This window comes from Chrysemys picta, chromosome 3, assembly GCF_011386835.1.
Source record: "Chrysemys picta bellii isolate R12L10 chromosome 3, ASM1138683v2, whole genome shotgun sequence".
In the NCBI taxonomy this organism is placed as follows: Eukaryota; Metazoa; Chordata; order Testudines; family Emydidae; genus Chrysemys; species Chrysemys picta.
Genome location: NC_088793.1, coordinates 9,427,029 through 9,447,520, shown reverse-complemented (window position 1 = coordinate 9,447,520; position 20,492 = coordinate 9,427,029). Strand labels below are relative to the sequence as shown.

Here is a 20,492-nt window from a genome sequence, read left to right as displayed (position 1 = left end):
GGGGAGATGTTCTAGGCCCAGCCAGCCAGAGAGGTGAAGTGACAATGGGGTCATTAGTCATACAAGAACTGCTACAGAACCCCGACCCCTTCAGACTGAACTCCCTTCCCTAGCCCCCTCAGTCCACTCCCTTCCTTCATTCAGGCCCCCGCAGAGTCCCTCCTTCAACCCCCACCCCTACTTCCTTCAGGCCTCTCCCCTCCAGGTGTCACCCCCCCAGCATAACAGAATAACTTACCCTGTGGTGGCAGCAGGGAGGAACTTCAGTGCCAGGGACACAAAGCCAGAAACAAAAGTGCAGTGGAGCCTTACTGCCTCAAGTGAAAACAAAAGGTCCAGTGTTCCACACTTCGCCTGTCTCACCCACCAAATCTGAGGCCTGAGTTGATGGACAATAGCACTCAGACGGAATTTGGAGGAGACGGAGAGGGGAGGGAGGTGTTCTGGGAGTTTTAATTTCCTTCCATGGGCAGTTCTCTACTTGGCATAACAGGGTTCCCTTAAAAAACCTCTCTGAATCAGATCTCAGGTTCAGGTTGACTCCCTAGTTTTTATTACTATTTGCAAGGATTGGGTGGGTGGCCTGTCTTTTTGAGATGGTTTATTTTTTTCCCCTTAACCTGTACTTGTCTGGGTGAAAAGGGCTCTCAGGGAATTGCAAAGCAGGGAATGTTATTCCTTTCCATTCACTCTTTAGGGATCCCTGAGAGGGGAGATCCTGAAAGGGGAAGTTGGGAACCTCCTCTACAACCTCGGCAATATTGTGTCCTTAATGACAAATTCTTTTTTTGCATTAGGGAATCTTTTCAGGATGTGTGCGCACACCCATGAATGTGGGGCATGGATAGAACATGAAAGCTAACTCATCATCAATCTCTCTCTCTCCTGTGTTCTTAGCTTTCGTTCCACCTGTAAGAAAAGTTATTTACTTGTCCCTGTTTAAGGAGTTAACTGAATGGCACAGAGTGGCTGCTCCTTACCTCAAGTCAGAGGAATGATCCGTGTCTCCGAATAAAGGAGATCTAATTTGAATATGTTTTTTTTCCCCCTTTTTCCCGAAGCAGAGAAATAGCAGTTGCATTCTCTGTGCCTAAGTGCAACTGACATGGTGTTAAAAATTGTGGCAACTGCAGGAGCTGTCTACACTAGGGGTCCCAACATTGCTAATGCAGTAGAGCTGAATCAGTGCTGATGGCTGCCAGAAAGATTTAATCCCTCTTGCAAACTAGGCTTTAGCCAAATGAATCAAATTTGCTGGATAACGTCTAATGCTAAAGAGAGCATGATATCCAGAGCTGGGAAAACAATGCAGAAAAATGTTTGAATATAATCAAATTTTTAGACGCATTTGCATTGGCAAATTCACACCCCTCCAAGTTCACTTTCAATGAAAATTCTGCGAATTCACAGTTCTACTCATACAAATGCTCGAAGGAAGCATATTTTACACTCACATACATGAGAATTCTTACATGGTATTTTTACATGGGATGGGGAACTATTTTGACACACGAGAGGGCTCAATCTCTCAGGTTTCAGAGTGCATCCGAAGAAGTGGGCTGTAGTCCAGGAAAGCTTATGCTCTAATAAATTTGTTAGTCTCTAAGGTGCCACAAGTACTCCTGTTCTTCTCAATCTCTCAGAAGTCCCCACCAGAGCCCCAGCACAGGACACACTTCAATTACATGGGGATCTGCTCACATCCTTTCCAAATGGAACCTACAGTACATATACCCCTACTCTCTATGACTGAGACTAGGTAAAAATATAATTTCAGCTCTGCACACAGCCTATAGACCTCACAGTAGCCAGATTTTTCTAGGAATGTTGCTTCAGGCATGGAATATATGGCTCAGAGAGAAAGGAAGAGGTTTAAAAGTAAAATGTGTTTCTTAACTTTGTTTACCTTCTCCCTCTCCATGAAAGATTCAGAGCCCCAGAGGCTCCTTCAAGCCTTGCTCTTGATTGTAAATTACACTCCACTGGGAAACAAATTATACCACGTGACTTTGTGAGACCAACCACAACTAAGCAGTACAGCTCAAACACCACGTATCAAATACTCAATGAACTGTTTGTGATCAAACCATACAGGAAAAAAAATAAACGACAGAATAAATTCAAGGACATGGCAACTTCTTCCTGCAAGCAGAAAATATCACAGCAAATTATTCACCATCAATTATTTACTCTGCTCTAGCAGCACTACTGGTGAGATTTTGGGATCATTTGGGAGGGAAGGATCTCCCAACCAATTGTGACAAAACAACATGGAAGCAAACATTACCAATTATCTGCACTGCATGCGCACAGGTTTCAGGATGCTTTCCTTCATCCTGTAATATGTGCTGACCCATTGACTTCTAGTTCAAGGTTATCAGTGGCTAGACTTTCAGCCCAGGATATACTATGCATGCTGCCTTCTGTCTCATTACACTGTAATTTACTTTACTTCAATAGACTTCTGGTTTTAGGTGCTTTGATCAGTGATCGCTTTGGCACAGCTGCATTATTGCTCTGTTCCTAGCAGTCATACAGTGCTCGTAATTGCTTGCATTGGAAGAGAGACATTTTAAAAACCACAATTTTCTACCTGTAATTTAAATTAAGGCCAATTCTTGGTTCTCTGAATTTACTGGGCTATACGCTCAATAGACCGCAGTAAAGAATTTCTACGCTGCTTCATAAACTGAAAATCCAATATTCTTGGATATTCTTCCCTTGTAAAGGGATGAACTATACAGCTTGATAGGTTCTCCCCTCCTCCTCCACCTTTAACGTCTGAGATTCAATTCCCGCTAGCTGGCTGGGTTTATGCTCTTATTTCATTAGCCCCACAGAAGAAGGGGGATTTTATAAAGCAAACTACTGTGACAGACTCCCAATGTGAGTTAAATATGAAGTCAGGAAACAGACTGGCTAAGAAGTTCAAAAATATTCTTCTAATTTATGGCCTCCTCCTCCTCCAAAGACTTAGGCTATGTCTATACTGAAACTGCTAGAGCGGCACCGCATCAGCACTGCAGCTGTAGCGCTTCAGCGTAGCCACTCACTGCAGCGACAAGAGGGGTTCTCCTGTCATTGTAGCTCATCCACCTCCTTGAGAGGTGGTAACTAGGACAACAGAAGAATTCTACCCAGGGGATTTTCACACCCCGAGTGATGTTGCTGGTTGACGTAACTTTTTAATGTAGACCTGGCCTTACACACATACTTAAGTTTACACACTATTAAGAGTCCCATTGACTTTCAATGAGACTTAAGGCTCGTGTACATGAACAATTGATGTGTGGCAAGCTGGAGTGTGAATCTACCCCACATTAGCCTGCACGAACTGACAGCCCATGTGGACCCTGCTGATGCTCCTTAACAGTTTGTTAATGGTCTCTGATCTAGTCCTCTTTGAAACGACTACATCAAAGCCCATTAACAAACTGTTAATGAATGTCAGCAGGGTTCACGCAGCCTATGGCAAGCTACTGCGGGGTAGATTCAAACCCCAGCTCTCTGCAAACTAAGGGCTAGGCTACACTTGCAGATGTAGAGCACTTTGAGTTGCCAGCCGAACCAGCCTTCGGAGAGCGCAGTAGGGAAAGTGCTGCAGTCTGTCCACACTGACAGCTGCAAGCGCACTGGCGTGGCCACATTTGCAACACTTGCAGCGGCACTGGGAGCGGTGTATTATGGGCAACTATCCCAGCGTTCAAGTGGCTGCAATGTGCTTTTCAAATGTGGGGGGTGGGGTGGAGTGTGACAGGGAGTGTGTTATGTGTATGTAGGGGGAGAGTGGGTTTTTGGGGTGCTGAGAGTGTGTCAGCATGCTCTCTGGTAAGTTCAGACCCTCCTCTCCCCCTTCTCTCTCTCTCTCTCACTGACAGCAAGCAACATTCCTAAGTAATGTCTGCTTTTTCTTGGAGCAGATAAGCATGCCGGCTGTCAGAAACGGAGCTTTGAAAGGGCATATCCGCATTCCTACAGCTGAGTTCAAAACAACGACAAGAGTGGCCACTTGACTTAAGGGGATTATGGGACGTTTCTGGAGGTCAATCAGAGCACAGTAATGCAACACCTCGTTCATATTGACGCTGGGGCGTCTCAGCCAAGACGCATCAGACGTTATTCCTCTCGCCGAGGTGGAGTACCAGGAGCTCTCTAGCCATGGAGTCAGAGTGCTCTACACGCCTTTCCAGTGTGGATGGGGAGTGAGTTAGAGCACACTGGGGTGGTGACTTAGTGCGCTCTGACTTAGTGCGCTCTGACTTGCAAGTGGAACCAAGCCCTAAGGCTTTGTCTACACTGGACTTTCGTCGGTAAAACTTTTGCTGTTTAGGGATGTGAAGCCCCCCGCCCCCGAACGACATAAGTTTTATAGATGAAAAGCGCTGGCGTGAACAGGGAAGCTCTCCTGCCGACAAAGCTACCGCCGCTCGTTGGGGGGCGGAATTTCTTTTGTCGGCAGGAGAGCTCTCTCCTGCTGACAAAGAGTGGCTACACTGCACGCTTTTTAGTGGCACAGCTGTAGCAGCACGGCTGGTGTCGCTAAAAGGTGCGTAGTGTAGACATAGCCTAACTGTTCCTCTCGACAAGCCCTCAGGCCCCTAAGTATATAAGGTACATTTTCAAAAAGGATTTATGAACATCTTACCACAGGTCTCCAACCTTTTTACGCCTAAGATTACTTTTTGAATCTAAGGGCAATCCAGGATCTACCCTGCCCCTTAGCCAAGGCCCCGCCCCTTCCCCAAAGCCCCGTCCTGCTCGCTCCATCCCCCACCCTCACTCACTTTCACCGGGCTGGGGTAGGGGTTTGGGAGGGGGTGAGGGGTGCAAGCTCTAGGAGAGAGTTTGGGTGCAGGAGGGGGCTCTGGGCTAGGACAGGGGATTGGGGTGGGGGCTCTGGGAGGAAGTTTGGGTCCAGGTGGGGGCTCCGGCTGGGGCAGAGTGTTGGGGTGCAGGAGAGGGTTTGGGGTTCTGGTTCTGGGAGGGGGGTCAGGGCTGGGGCTTGGAATGCAGGAGGGGGTTCAGGGTGCAGAAGGGGGTATGGGGTGCTGGCTCTGGGAGGGGGCTCAGGACTGGGTTGCGGCCCCCGCCAGGCAGCACTTACCTCCGGCGGTTCCTGGTTGGCGGTGGGTGCAGAGCGGCTAAGGCAGGCTCCCTGCTTATCCCGGCCCCACATTGCTCCCAGAAGGGGCTAACGTGCCCCTGCGGGGGGTGTGTGTGGGGCAATTGGCGCCGCATGCTGCCCCTCTCTGCAAGCACCACCCCCGCAGCTCTCCCGGCCAATGGGATCTGCAGGGCGGTGCCTGCAGGCAGGGGCAATGCGTGGAGGGAGACCCCTGTCCCCCCTGCCGCACTGGCCACTTCCACAAGTGGCGTGGGGCCGGGGTAGGCAGGGAGTCTGATATAGCGGCAGCCACGCTGCACCGCCGGAGATCACAATTGACTGGGAGATCCTCTAGGATCGACCAGTCGATCGCAATCGACTGATTGATGACCACTGCCTTAAACTGTAAATCTGTCACACCAGGATCCCTGTCCTCTAATGAATGGTCTGTAAAGTGCGAACAGGCCTCTGGCACTGCATCAGTAATAAATAAAATAATATTTGCAAGGAGAGAAAAATGGCAGGAATAATATAGAAAAGAGGTTGATCCAGAGAAAAACATTTTTTCTTTCACAAATGACACCCATTAGCAAGTCAAAAGAGAAAAATTTCCACCCCCCACTGCCCAGCTATGAAAGGGTTAACCCTTAAGCAGACTTGTTGCAAGAATTTCCCAAAATGCAAGCACTGGAGAGGACTAATGTGAAAGCTTATTTTGCAATTATCTGAGCAATTCTCTCTCCTTATTCTGCCTGGACCTTAAAGGTTTTTAAACACATGCAGCAGGATTTGTCAGAAATAATAATAAAATGAAATGTTAAAATCAATATTAAATCAATGAATCTTTTTGCATGCAGCATAATGCCCTCATCACTCTAAAGTGCTATTACATTCAGAACTGCCCTGGCACAAAACCCACATTTAGTTTGTACATTTAAGTGCCATCTTCCTCCCCCTCCCCTTCTTTTTTAAATTAACATTTGTAAAGCATTATTCTTTTATTTGTCCTCTAAGCATGACTGATTCAAACAACAGCGGTGATGAACAAACAGCTGGACCAAAGATCTTCAAAACCAGGAATTTAACTTCAGACTCCTAAATTCCTATTTAGGCTCCTGTATATGCAACTTGTTTTTCCAAAAGGTGCCAAACACCCAGCATCTTCCATTTACTTCAGTGGGAGCCACTAGGTACTCGGCACTTTGGAAAGCAGGTCATTTATTCGGGAGCCTAACTTTAGGCTCTCCTATTCTTGAAAATCCTGGTCCTGACAGCAGTTTGAAGCCCACAGTATAACAACAAACTTCAGCACAACGTTGGATGACTAGGCAGACGCGCCAAGTTACAGAACTGATAAAAATGTCTACGTTATTTCCCACTGTAAAAATGTCAAACCAAATTGAGCATTTGGGTATTTCTTACCATGATTGGGACACCAATGTCTGGCCACAAGAGGTCTTCGGACGGAAGTTTGGGGGAGTTCCACACTACTACAACTTTATTTAAGTAAGGGAGTCCATTGAGTCTCTCTAGGGAGTTCATTAACACTTCCTCCCGCTCATAGGTTAACATTACTACTGTGAACTGCTCCCTTGGGACATTGCCACCCAAGGCAGCTTGGAACTCTTTCCCAGAACCACCTGCTCCTCCTCCAATTGGTCGAAATCCAGTCCCAGACCCAAGGAACTTAGCTTCTGAAGGTAAAACGGGATCAAAGGGTGTGTGTGGAAAGAGGTGGAAAGGCCCTGGAGCCGAATTCCAATTCCTGTAGATATCCATTGCTGTGAGAGTAAAATTGCGAAGGTATTTGGGAGATGCGTAAGGTGGTTCTGTTTCCACAGGCCCCAGATCTAAGTCACCGTTGTCTGCCATGTTGGGGTCAGTACCAGCAGCTTTGCCAGAGCGGTGAGGAATCTCCACTGCAGTTTCTTCTCGAATAGGAGCAGCCGGGATTTGAATTCGAGTCCTTATGATGGCTAAGACTGTGCTGAACACGTTGTCAGAGGTGGAGAAGTAGGTCTCCCACAAGAAGCGGCCCTGCCTCCTCATGGTAAGGAGATCGTTGTCAGAAATGCTTCTCAGAAGAAAGTGCACTTCTGTGATACGTGGCTTTGGTATGATTAAGGCTGCCTCGTTCCACCGGATCACATCATGATAGGGCAGCTGAACTTGCTCTCCAAGAATCACTGGGATGGCTCCAACTTCCAGAGCCTCAAAGAGTCTCATGGTACACCCAGCAGAGATCAATAGATGGGTGTCCCCTGGTGTGATTATCAGTGCAAAAGTAGATAGCTTCAGTAGGTCTAATCTGTCATCCCTTTCTCCACAAAGAGCCCACTCAGTGGGCAGACTTGCCTTAGGTTGGTTCTTACAAGTGAATTCCACCAAGACAAAGTCCAACTTACTGTCTTGGACAGCCTTCAAGGTGGTAATGATTCGATCATCATAGTCAGCTGGGGCATTGCCTTCGATTTCCTCTTCAAACGAACGAACCTCTTGCAAGCTGGATCGAAGAGACTCTATTTTCTCTCCCTGGAAACTGAATAGGTACTTTCGCTTTACTGGCACCTGGGGTGGGATCTCTAGGAAGTTGGGTTCGGACATTGCATGGACTAGAGGCGATACCACCATATCAAAACCTGGCCGATACTGTACATCATAAAAGGTGGATTGGGCAATCATGGCACGCCCTGTGCTGATGTTATAGATAAAGTTCTGAGTTTCCGATTTCCTCGATAAATTAATGATGAGATGGTTGTGCCCATCAGTCCTCCAATATGGCAAAGAGTGCAACTGTTGCTCTAGTTCAGTAGGTTTTGGCATTATGGGCTCTTGCATCTCCCCCACTAAAATTATATACACACAAGCAATGTTTGCATTTTCAGTAACATAAACATTAGTTCTGACAGTTGCCTCAAAGGCTTGCTTAATTAAAGGGTCTAAAGAGCTACCAAAAGGGTACTGATCACTGTTGTAGACATACACTGGGAAGCCAGACGTCAGTGGGCAGCGTGAGTAGTCAAAGCAGTTGTGCAGCCTGCAGTTCCTGTTGGATTTTGGCAAAGGCAAGTTAGCTTCATCTTTGTCTGGCAGCAGCCGGATTGGCAAGGAGAGCTTTGGCTGGTTCTGAGCCATCAGTTCTTTGTAGGAATGCTCAGTCTGGCTGATGACATTCTTCAGCTGCAGGAGATCCTGCTTGGCGTTTTCTATGCTCTTCTTGCAGGCTTCGATTTTCAGGTTCAACTTGGCGATCTCGCTGTTGAGCTCCTGTCGCTTGGCCTCCAGCTGGAGCAGCTCCTCGCTGACTGACTCACGGATGCGGCACAGGTCCTGGACATGCTTCACCTCACACAGCTCATTTCCGGTCCGGGGGCCGAAGATGCGCTTGCCGGCATCATCCGCATCATCAATGGTGGTCAAGTAGTAGTGGGCGATGAGGGGGAAGAAGACGAGGATGATGAACAGGGTAAAGCTAAGCCAGGTAAGCCGGATCCGACTGGACCATCGTAACACCCAGGGTTGGCCGCCATTCCCCACTCCCCCATTCCGCAACATGGTATAACCAGTCATGAGTCTGAGAGTCGGTGCGCGCCCAATCACGTTGGATCAGTAGCCATAACCAAAACAGTTTTTATTAGCAAGTCTCTGAAAGAAAATGTTATTGTGCCTGCTTAATAAGGGGCCAATAGAATGGAAATTTCATCTTCTTGTCGTGAGGATGGCTGCCTCCTCCAGCCTTTTTGTTGCAAATGCAACTTTTGGTCCAATTAGAATCAATCATCGAACTCCTCCCTTGATCGCTGGTTAACTGGCTGTTGCTAGTAGTGTGGTGTTGTCATGGCGACAAAAACACAATGGGATCAAGTCGACCTCTTACTGCTGCTCTTGACATCCTGTATTACCATCCAATGAATATGCAGAATCAACAGCCATAGTTGAAAACAAGCTGGAATAGACTTTGATAAGCATCAGTCTCTCTCATCACCTCTGCGCTGTTGATACTCTGCCATGCCTACAAAAGAACAATAGAGTCAGACAAGGCAAAAATGACACCTTACTAAGCTATAAAACAACAAAGACATTTACTAAAAGGAGCTGTACAGTCAAAAATCATCGGCATTCTGATTCACTATTGCTTGTCTGACACCTCCTTGTGTAGTACTTACAAACCTCAGGAACTGACAGGATTCATTAGACACGCATAGCTTTCTGCAGGGCAGTTCTATCAAAGGACTTGATAAAAGCTGCGTGGTCCAGCAGTCAGAACAGAGAATAGCAGTCAATAAATCAGATTTTCTATTCCTGTCTCTGCCACTGACTCGCTGTGACACGCTGGACAAGTCACTTAAACTTTACATGCCTCAATTCCCCACCTATAAAAATGGAGATACTAACAGTAACCCATCTTTTTATGGCATGTTGTGATCCTTAGATAAATGGCACTACAGATTTACAAAGGATTACTACCACCACATATTTGAGTCAAAATACCCCATTCTAGCCTTGGGTCCCATCTGAATTAAAAACTGATCATCTTACACAATTGCATGTAGGATTTGCGATTTGGACACGCAACACTTGGGGGACTAGCTTTATGTGGTCAGCCTAATTTTACTTATAACCAAATGCAGGCATGCATTATATACCTTCAACTTGCTGCACTGGCAACCCCTGCTTTCCTATGACCACCTTTTGTCTGAATTCAGTTGGCCTTATAAAATATGCCTGGGGTGGGGAATTAAATAACTGGTTTGTGTTTTCCATATATGATGGATGTTCTTAGGATTCTGTATAAAGAGTATTATTTATCATAAGGAGCAAACAAATCATAAAAAGACATGATCACGAGAATGAGGGTCATAACGACATGCTATATTGAATTATTGATTTGATATTCACCTTTACATTGTAAAGGGCAAACTTTCAACCTGTGGGACCTTAAAATTGCTCTGATCAAACTCAATCAATCATAAGGGACCATAGTCACGCTTGGTGAAATGTCACTAACTTCCACCAATTTGAATTTGGCCCAAGATACACAAGTTTAGACACCAGTGAAAACAAATCTTACGTGATTACCTAAACAAGGGGAAGATTTGAGATGCTTCTCAAGCAATTCCCACAATAAAAAGTAGTAATCCAATTTCATTAGCCAGCCAGCCAGAAACCTGTTTCAGCAAGTCCTAGCTGGCATCCAGAGTTGCTACTAATAAGCAGAGACACAAAATATATGCCAGCTTTTTGTTCTGTGTTTGGACAGCGCCTAGAACAATCAGGTTTTGGTCGGTGACAGGGGCTCCTAGGTGACACCACAATGCAAATAAATAAAACATACTATACCACTTTTATGAACTGCTTTATCAATGGCCCTATGGCCATTATGAAAATACAACTGTGCCAAGATTAGGGAGTCACACATCAACCCTCGTAGCGTTAAACTCAAAACCCAGAGTTGTGAGTTCAATCCTTGAGGGGGCCACTTGGGAATCTGGGGCAAAATCAGTACTTGGTCCTGCTAGTGAAGGCAGGGGGGTGGACTCGATAACCTTTCAAGGTTCCTTCCAGTTCTAGGAGATGGGATATCTCCATTAATTATTATTATTATTAATTATTAGTTAGTTGGAATCTTACTTACTGTCTTTGGTACTAAGTTCATCCACTAGACTAAGCTTGATAAGTTTATGGAGGGGATGGTATGATGGTTAGCCTAATTTTGGCAATTAATTGATCTTTGACTATTAGCGGTAAATATGCCCGATGGGATGTTAGATGGGGTGGGATCTGAGTTACTACAGAGAATTCTTTCCTGCGTGCTGGCTGGTGAGTCTTGCCCACATGCTCAGGGTTTAGCTGATTGCCATATTTGGGGTCTGGAAGGAATTTTCCTACAGGGCAGATTGGCAGAGGCCCTGTTTTTTTTTTTTTGCCTTCCTCTGCAGAAAGGGACATGAGTCACTTGCTGGAGGATTCTCTGCACCTTGAAGTCTTTAAACCACAAGTTGAGGACTTCAACAGCTCAGACAGGGTCAGGGGTTTGTTATAGGAGTGGGTGGGTGAGATTCTGTGGCCTGCGTTGTGCAGGAGGTCAGACTAGATGATCATAATGATCCCTTCTGACCTTAAAGTCTACGAGAGGCTGCACTGGCAATAGATAAAACGTTACAAGAGTCTACTCTCCAGTGCTGAAGATGACCAACTAATATCTCACTGAGCCCATTCAAAGCTCCAGTACATTCATGGATATTTAACAAAGAAGAAATAAAGGCACAAGGAGAGCTTGTCCCAAACTGATCTAACTGGCAGAAAGGTAAAGAGAGATGTCACTTTGGCAGGGTGTGGGTAGGAGAGAAATCAGGAGTAATTTTCAGTTGAGAACATTAGCATACACCAGAAAAATCAATCCAGAATTCAGATCTTAACCAGCCAAACCATCATTAAAAGTGTGTGTGTGTGTGTGGGGGGGGGGGGGGGATAACCCCTCCTGATAATACAGCCACAATTCCTAAACCTATTTTCATCACTAGGGCACCTGTTGTGCTAATGATTAAATGGGAATCCTCCCCAGCCTCTACCAGCAACACTTAGAAGCTGAACAAGCAGCAAGGACAGTGAAAAATCAAGGGACATCACAAATTCATAGTGCTGCCCAGCAAAGGGCATCAGCGGAAATCTCAAAAGGCTGGAAGGGTAAAAGGGCTAAAAAGTCAGGAAAAAGTTAAATCAGCTTTCTTGCTTCCTGGTAAGTACGATCTGTGTGGGAGGCCTTGGCTCTCCTAGCAGAACATTTTAATAACATTCCCTGCACACCAGCTTCCATTTGTATGTGCTGAGGTGGAGGGCTGGCAGTGAATGCAAATCTCCCAGTTTTCTGCATGAGGCTGTCAGTCACGCACAGAGAGCACTGATAACAACAGGATCCGTTCATTGTGCCCCGGGGCCACATTGCTGTCGCGATGTATTACCGACCAGAAAGGTTTCATTATGCGCAGATGTACGAAGCAAATGATTAACTAAAGGCAAAAAAAGTTTGTAAAGTTTATTTAAACTCGTTATTTTAAAAACGCTTCCATTTGCTATAGGAAAGAGTGACTCATGGCCATTAGCACCAACTCACATAAATACAGCACCTCAGCCTCCAAGCTTCAGCAGCACTCTCCAAACTGCCACGTGTTGCTCTTTCCATCACGGAAATGCAGCTGTCTCTGGGATGAGCGCTAGCAGCCATTTAAACAGGGGTGACAAAATGTTTAGGATGGGAAGTGAAGAACATTGAGCCTCAAGTGAGGTCAGTGGAGCTGTGACAATGTACACCACTCGAAACTAGAGGTGGAATTTCAGGTACGCAGACTGTAACAGGTCACCACTCCTAACTCTTGTGACAAGCACCACAGGACCTTGCATCAGAAATCTGGCACCTCCAGCGGCATAGAACCCCCTGGTATTATTCTAGAGCATTGGTTCAGTGCCAGTGCAGAAATGGGGAGTGCTGTCTGCCATGATGATGGGCATGACAAAAGAAATCCTACAAAGAGTTCCTGCCACACACTGGATTTCCTTGGAGGTCTCTAACCTTCAGTCCCATTGCTGCCCCTCTCCCCTTTGTCATCAGGTTTTATCTGTGCCACAACTAACTTCAATCAGAGTCCTGTCAACACCTCTTGCCGCTCTTCTGGCCCGCACTCCTGCGGGCCCCAGAGGCCTGGAGTTCAGTTTCCGGAACATCTTACGGTGGTTAACCCAGTCACAGTCTATGAACTAGGATTATCTTATTTTCTCCTCCCCTTTGGGAGACAGAGCAGAGCCACCGGAGCACGTAAGGCACCGTCTCCCAAACTCAACAGCAGCTACCGGAGCACATTCAAGCAGCTCTATTTAAGGGCTTTGTGAATGTCAGGGTCCGTGCTACAACGCAGATCTCCTGCGTGACCTTGGGAGAGTCACCGAGTCTCTCCTGTGCCTCAGTTTCCCAGCTGTACAATGGGGATAATAGCACAGTGCTGCATCATGAGAGGGTTGGAAGGATAAATACATTAAAGACCAGGAGGCGCTCAAATACCATGGCGATGGGAGCCACTGAAGTACCAAAACAAAAAAGGGGGCCCTGTGAGGGGAGTCAGTGCCTGGTGCTCCTGGAATGGCCAGAGGAAAGCTTGACATCTCAGGGGCTGGAGTCATCCCCACAGTTTGCTAAAAGCAATCTTCATTAAATTGCCCTCGATCTAAACATAATTAGTGAGGTTCCATCATAAACAGACAGAGCACTTAAGGGCCGAATTCTGTGGCAAAGAAGAAGGACTAGGACCCTAAAACAGCACTAGTATCAAGGAAATGCTACACTCTGGCCCACCACCCTTGACGATGATTGCTTACAACTATTCTGCCTCCTGCTCCTTCCAGCGGCTCCCCATTCCGTAAATTCTGTTTACACAGAACAAATCAACAAAGCCCACCCTCCCCTGTCCTAAAGCATGAGAGGAGAAGAACTCTGTGCATTTAGAAACCTGAAACTTCTTCAGCTGTTTCTGTTGATTCTAACTCCAAGGCCACATGACAGAAACTAAAAAAGTTTGGGGAGGTATTTTAAATGCAACACATGTGGTTTGGGATCAGTTAAAACTATCGACTGTCAGTCTGAAATATGTGCTGGTGATAATGAAAGCATGTTAGACACACTTTCAGGCTGCTCTCCCATACCAAAGGTTTTATCCCCCACTGGATAGATGCAGCTGGACATTCCTTTTGGTTTTATTAAGACACACATTTGTTGTTAGGATTTAAAAAAAGAAAAAAGAAAAAGCCCAATCTGGTGGTTTTAGGATGAGAGCTTCCAGGTTTTTGTTTTTTTTCCCCCAAGAGCAATAAGCATCCACTAGGTAAGAGACTGTTGCTTCCCCTTCAGAAAGGGGATCCTTGAACAGGAAGAATGTATTAATTCATTTAACTCCACAGACAACACAATCTGACTCCAAAGAACTGCTCAGTTCTGTTAAAAACAGAATCCTGTCTAGAGAAAAGGCATGTTCCCATTTTAAGGTAACAACTGGTACTTGACACACCTAATTACACAAAAGGGCAGGTACATTTCTCAAGGGATCAGAAGCTGTAATGGTGATAACCCTCCCTAATTGTTGATCTCCTCAAATGATTATTCCTGCAAACATTCCCCACCACCTCTCACTAGTCAACCTACTTTGCCATTTCTATTATATTGGGGATAGCTTTGCTTTAAAAAGGCTTCTCTCAGTTACAAAGATCTCTTTCCAGGGAAGTTCTTTGGCCTGCAGTACTAGGCTATAAAACTAAATTGTTGGCCTATTTCACTGCAGCATCTTTCTTGGACCTGATCCACAGATATTTTCCCAATTTGCTTATTTTTAAAGCACAAGGAACACATAGTCAAATGCAGTTCCCTCTGCTTCTGAATTCTAGATCAATGTACTAGGACAGTTTTATGCTCAGGTACTGGTGGAAAGTCATCATCATTGCTCATGGCTATTCAAAGTCGCCAAGTTCCACCTGCACATACTTGACCCTTGCACACACCTGGTCTTTGACACATCTCCCTTCCCCCCTTTACCCTCACACATTGTTAATGAGACATCATTCTTCTCCGAACACATTTCTGACATGAACTCTGGAAACTTCAAGCTCTTCAGGGAAAGCAGATCTTGAATTGCCATTAGACATAACTCTCTATTGAATAGCTCAATGGAACACAGGGAGATCAACTGACCTACTCCCAAGGGAATGTACCAAACCTTCGAGAAGGAACAATCTACATGGCTCCTTCCTCTACTAGATCTAAGCTACTGTTACATACCCAAACACTCTTCTGCTGCACACCCATCCCCGTCTTCTCCACCTCTCGCCTATTTCCGTTTATCTACTCTCGACTAACCAATCCACCATGGAATTTAATTGCTGCTCTGCAAAAAATGCTGAATTATACAATTTATTCTACTCCAGGTATAAAGCAAATTGCAACCTCCATCACCACAACTGCTACTATCAGCCACATACTTAATGAGCCATGGCGCATGAACAAACTTCCTTCTTGTTCAGACAAGGCTGATGTGAACCTCTCGTGGTTGGTACTGAAGTACCTCGTGCAGGCAGCATTCATTGGCACCGCCTCTGCTCTACTTGTTCTAACCTGAATATATGGCTTCCGTCTCCAAGGCTGGCAATATGGCATCATTCACCAGCACTAACATTACTTTATTTTTTTTAAAGAGAAGACAGAAAAATCAAAAACTTCTATATTGCTCCTAAATTAAGAAATACACCTTCTTCCTCTACCTCTTGGGGAAGAAGATGACTGGCTGGAGTGTAACCACAGGAAGGAAATATGCTCACCCACCTCTGTATCTAGGTTTAGGAGCTTGTGTGACAAATACATTCACAGGGCTCTCAAAAAAAAGATTACATCCCAAATCTGCGATCTGTTGGCAAACACGGGCATTCGAGGATTTTCCTTTGCAGCTGAACAAGGAGAGTAAACCTATTTGGTGTGTGCTTTAAGGTCCATTTGGAAAGTCGCCCAGCGTGCAAGTTCTGCTTGAAGAAGAGCAGATGGAAAATTCATTCTGAAGTGACTTGCATGCTATGGCCTCAGGGATCATCACCATGGATTTGAGCCATTTCAGGAGCTAGTAAGTACAGAGTAAATTCTCCCAGGCTAAGATCAACACTGCTACCTGTGCGACAGACAAAAGCCTAGTAAGCTGTAACTTCAGGGGACGAGGTGCAGCCATATTTTTTTCCCCTCTATCATGACCCAGTTTTCAACCAAAGCAGGAGGCATTTAATAAATTCAACTCTCACAGCTAAGTCATACCTGCCCTGCCCACCCTTTCCCAATATATACATTCAGAAGGGTCCCTCCACGCAGAGATCTCATCCTTCCCACACTGAATAGTGAGCAGCTGGTACCAAGCCACCGCTTCTCCCTTATGATGCTACAAAAGGTTTTCCTGTAAATTTGGGATCCACACAGGAGGAAGGGACAGGGACTGCATGCGTGGGTAGCTCCAACACTGGGCGGGGCTGGAGAGACAATATCATTCCTTCCACTGCGTGGGAGTCTTCACTAAAGGTACCACAGCCTGCAGATCCCTGGGGGCACTGTGGCCAGGGGATGTCCCACGTACCATGCATTGCTAGGAAGTCACTGGTGGGAGTGATGAAAGAGAGGCAGGGTGCAACATGGTCTCTCTGTGCAGATTACATGGGTTTTACTATGGAAGGGGGGAAATCTGGCCCTGGGATTGGGCAGAGAAGTACTTGGTGTCTGCAAAAGTGGGAATCAAGGGTCTCTAGTAGAAGTAATTTCAGAGACCCTCTCTTCCCCCAGTTTTCAGTGGTGAAGCACTACCTTGTAAGTTTTTCCAGGCCCTTTCCCCTCATCAAGATAATATCTAATCATCTTACAAACATTAATTAAATTTTTCCTTATGACCACCTTTGAGCTGCAAGTGTCATTAGCACCATTTTACAGATAGGGAACCAAGGTACAGCAAAGCTAAGTTACTTGCTCAAGGCCGCACAGAAAGTCTGACAAAGTTGGGAATTCAACCCATATCTAAGTGCTCTAACCACAAGACCATCCTTCCTTCAATGTGCATTTTCCAGTAGCTTGATTCCTGTGTGTCAGTTACTTTCCTATAGGGTTGGGCATTTGACTTGTCAAATAATGTCAAATATTTTAAAGCATTAATAAATTAGAACAGTAACAACAGTAACAAAGAAGAGAGTGTCTTTATGGTCTCCAAAAGACTTGGCCTTAGCTAGAGACTTATGTGTAATTACAAAAAAATAATGACTTAGCGTTATTTTAACTCAAAAATGTGAAACAATGAAATGAAGTGCTTAAAAAAAAAAAAGAAAGAATGGCACCATGATGCAATCAAAAAGTAGGTTGCTGCCTACCTCAGGGCATTGTTGCTGGAGTATTTGACAATATTTGACCGTGGTTAAATAACAGGCGGCCAACTGACATTATTTGACCAGAGAGACAAGGTGGGTGCAGTAATATCTTTTATTGGCTCGATTTCTGTTGGTGAGAGAGACAAGCTTTCGAGCTACACAGGTCCGGGAAAGGTACTCAGAGTATCATAGCTAAATATAAGGTGGAATGGATTATTTACCATAAGAAGTTAACACATATTTCAAGGGACCACTCAAGGTGAAGTGGCCCATTTGACCAGTTTGACAAAGCTACTTTCCCACTCAGGTCTTTTCCATAGATTTCCCAATACACTGCTTCACATATACAGCTCTTTAGGATTTACAAGAATGCATTAAAACAATTGTGTTAATAAACCATTTTTTTTTTAACATGTATTTTTTTTTACAGCTGCAAGCCCAGAAACATTTTTGTGCACAAAGAAATAACAGCATAAAAGAAAATCCTTTTATGCTCTGCAGAACTGAGGGTGGAAACAGCTTCTGGACACAAAATTACACTACATTGCTAATCTCAGAACAGGAAATCAAATGACAGAGCTTTAGAAGCAACCCTGGGCGAATTTGACAGTTGTATGATAGCCGACTTCATAATGACACTAAGTTTCACTTTAAAAACATGCTAGACAATTTCTAGTGCCTGGAAACTGACAGTGCTAAAGAGGGAAGTTCTCTGCTTTGCCATACAGCTGGTACAGCCCAGGCAGGAGTAGCACAGGAGATATTAATCTCTGGCCCAGATCCAGAACAACAGAAAACAAAAGGGCAACGTCCAGTGGTGAAAATGAGAGAGAGAGAGAGAGAGAGAGAGAGAGAGATATTTTTCACTAAATTCTTCATTTCTTGTTCTGATCTGGGCCAGTTGTGTGTTTCACTATAGCCCACCCCCATCACATGGATAGTATGGCCTATGCATTCTTGCATTCAGAGCAAATTCTGCCCCTTTGCTGAATTTGGTGCCAGTATCTTTGGCAGTGCACAAAAATTTGTTCTTCCTGCCCTTAGGTGGAATGGGTGGGAGGAGGAGATTTTAGCCTCAGGCCAGGTTAACAACAATTGGTTAAACCATCACCACCAAGAGACCTCAATGCCCAGTTTGGAGGAACCAACTTTAGGGCAAGAGGTTAGTTCAGCCCTTAGCCACCTTTACCATTCAGTCCATCGTTTCTCTGCTGAGACTGCTAACAAGGGTGTAGTTAGGCCAGGTGCTTTCTGTGAGATGAACCCTGCCCACGGGCAATGGGAGTGTGTCCAAACTCACTTCCCACAGGCCCTTTGAACCATGGTCTAGATCAGTCTGCTCATTCAGCTGTCCCTCATGCTCGCACTGCCTCAGGCACCATTTGAGGACGAGAATCCAACCATTCTGATCAGATACTCCTGATACAACCTCCTACGAGCTCTGAGTTCAGCTGCCCGCTGAGAGACCCACCAGAGGGACCCTCAATTTAACTGCTCCCTTGTCCAATCCCACTTATACTAAATAAAAGCAAATATTCTTGGCATAGCACAGACATGCCCACAAGCCTGAAGTGAAAGTTGTTTAAAGAAATCTATTCTAACCTAGTGGGTCGCTATGAGAAGTATCCCTTGCTTCTCGAAGCACACTGCACATTTTAGTTATAGGATGCTCCTGGTGAAGATCAAACATCTTACACAGGAAATAAACCAGTGCCTCCCAGCTTACTCGGAGCATCACTCCCCTTCTGCTCCAGAAGCCTGAGCCGATAACACCTGAAATAAATGGAAAGCCTCCCACTGACGTTACTGGTTTTGGACCCTAAGTCACAGTCTGTATATGCCTCCAGACATCTTAGCAGCTGCATTTCATATGGATGCTCCTCTAGCTTGCAGAAGATACAAAACTACTCAAGATGGTTAAGTCCAGAACAGACCGTGAAACGTTACAAAGGGATCTCACAAAACTGGGTGACTGCGCAACAAAATGGCAGATGAAATTCAGTGTGGATAAATGCAAAGTAATGCACATTGGAAAACATAATCCCAACTACATACATAAAATGATGGGGTCTAAATTAGCTGTTACCACTGGAGAAAGAGAAAAAGTTCCTAACTGTCAGGGTGGTTAAACACTGGAATAAATTGCCTAGGGAGGTTGTGGAATCTCCATCCCTGGAGATATTTAAGAGTAGGTTAGATAAATGTCTATCAGGGATGGTCTAGACAGTATTTGGTCCTGCCATGCGGGCAGGGGACTGGACTCGATGACCTCTCAAGGTCCCTTCCAGTCCTAGAATCTATGAATCTTGGAGACATTGTGGATAGTTGTCTGAAATATCCACTCAATGTGCAGCAGCAGTCAAAAAAGCGAACAGAATGTTGGGCATCATTAAGAAAGGGACAGATTGAACAGAAAATATATTGCCTCTATATAAACTACGGTTGCCAATCCTCCAGGATCATCCTGAAGTCTCCAGGAATTAAAGATTAATCTTCAATTAAAGATTATGCCATGTGATGAAACCTCCAGGAATACATCCAACCAAAATTGGCTACCCTACTATAAATCAATGGTACGCCCACATCTGGAATACTGCATACAGATCTGCTCGCCTCATCTCAAAAAAGATACATTGGAATTGGAAAAGTACCAGAAAGGGCAACAAAAATGATTAGGGGTATGGAACAGCTTCCGTTTGAGGAGAGATTAATAAGACTGGGACTTTTCAGCTTGGAAAAGAGACGACTAAGGAAGGATATGACAGAGGTCTATAAAATCATGACTGGTGTGGAGAAAGTAAACAAGGAAGTGTTATTTGCTCCTTCTCATAACACAAGAACTAGGGGTCACCAAATGAAATTAATAGGCAGCAGGTTTAAAATGAACAAAAGGAAGTATTTCTCCACATAACGCACAGTGAACCTTTAGAACTCTTTGCCAGACGATGTTGTGAAGGCCAAGACTAACAGGGTTCAAAAAACAACTAGATAAGTTAATGGAGGGTAGGTCCATCAATGGCTATTAGCCAGGATGGGCAGGGATCCAAAACTGTGTTCTGAAGTGTCCCTAGCCTCTGTTTGCCAGAAGCTGGGAATGGGTGACAGGGGATGGATCACTCGATAACTGCCCTGTTCTGTTCATTCTCTCTGAAGCATCTTGCTCCGACCACTCTCTGAAGACAGGATACTGGGCTAGATGGACCTTTGATCTGGCCCACTATGGCCGTTCTTATGTTCTGACAGTAAAACGGGATTACTTAGCCATTGCAAACCATGGGCAATTTTGGCTGTCAAGTACTTTTTAGGATTAAAATATGTGGTCTAAAAAAGGGGGGGGGAGCATTAAGAAACAATTCAACCAGTGGCACTGCGGCATGGAGACTGCTTCATGGCATCACAAAGCAGATGTGCTGTACTCAAAATGTCTTTGTCTATTAAAACTGTATCAGTTTCACAGATTAGT

The 20,492-nt window shown here is 45.2% G+C and overlaps 1 protein-coding gene across 6 annotated transcripts in view; it reads right to left on the bottom strand.

Annotated features, from left to right (window-relative positions):
• The window catches only part of EXTL3 (exostosin like glycosyltransferase 3), a 224,717-nt gene that overhangs the window by 53,387 nt on the left and 150,838 nt on the right, over positions 1–20,492 (bottom strand). For all 6 annotated transcript variants that reach the window (XM_065590113.1, XM_065590112.1, XM_042848903.2 and 3 more), the window contains one exon: positions 6,527–9,116. In XM_065590113.1, the coding sequence (XP_065446185.1) occupies positions 6,527–8,674 (2,148 nt within the window). In that variant the 5' untranslated portion in view covers positions 8,675–9,116. The remainder of the gene's footprint in view (positions 1–6,526; positions 9,117–20,492) is intronic.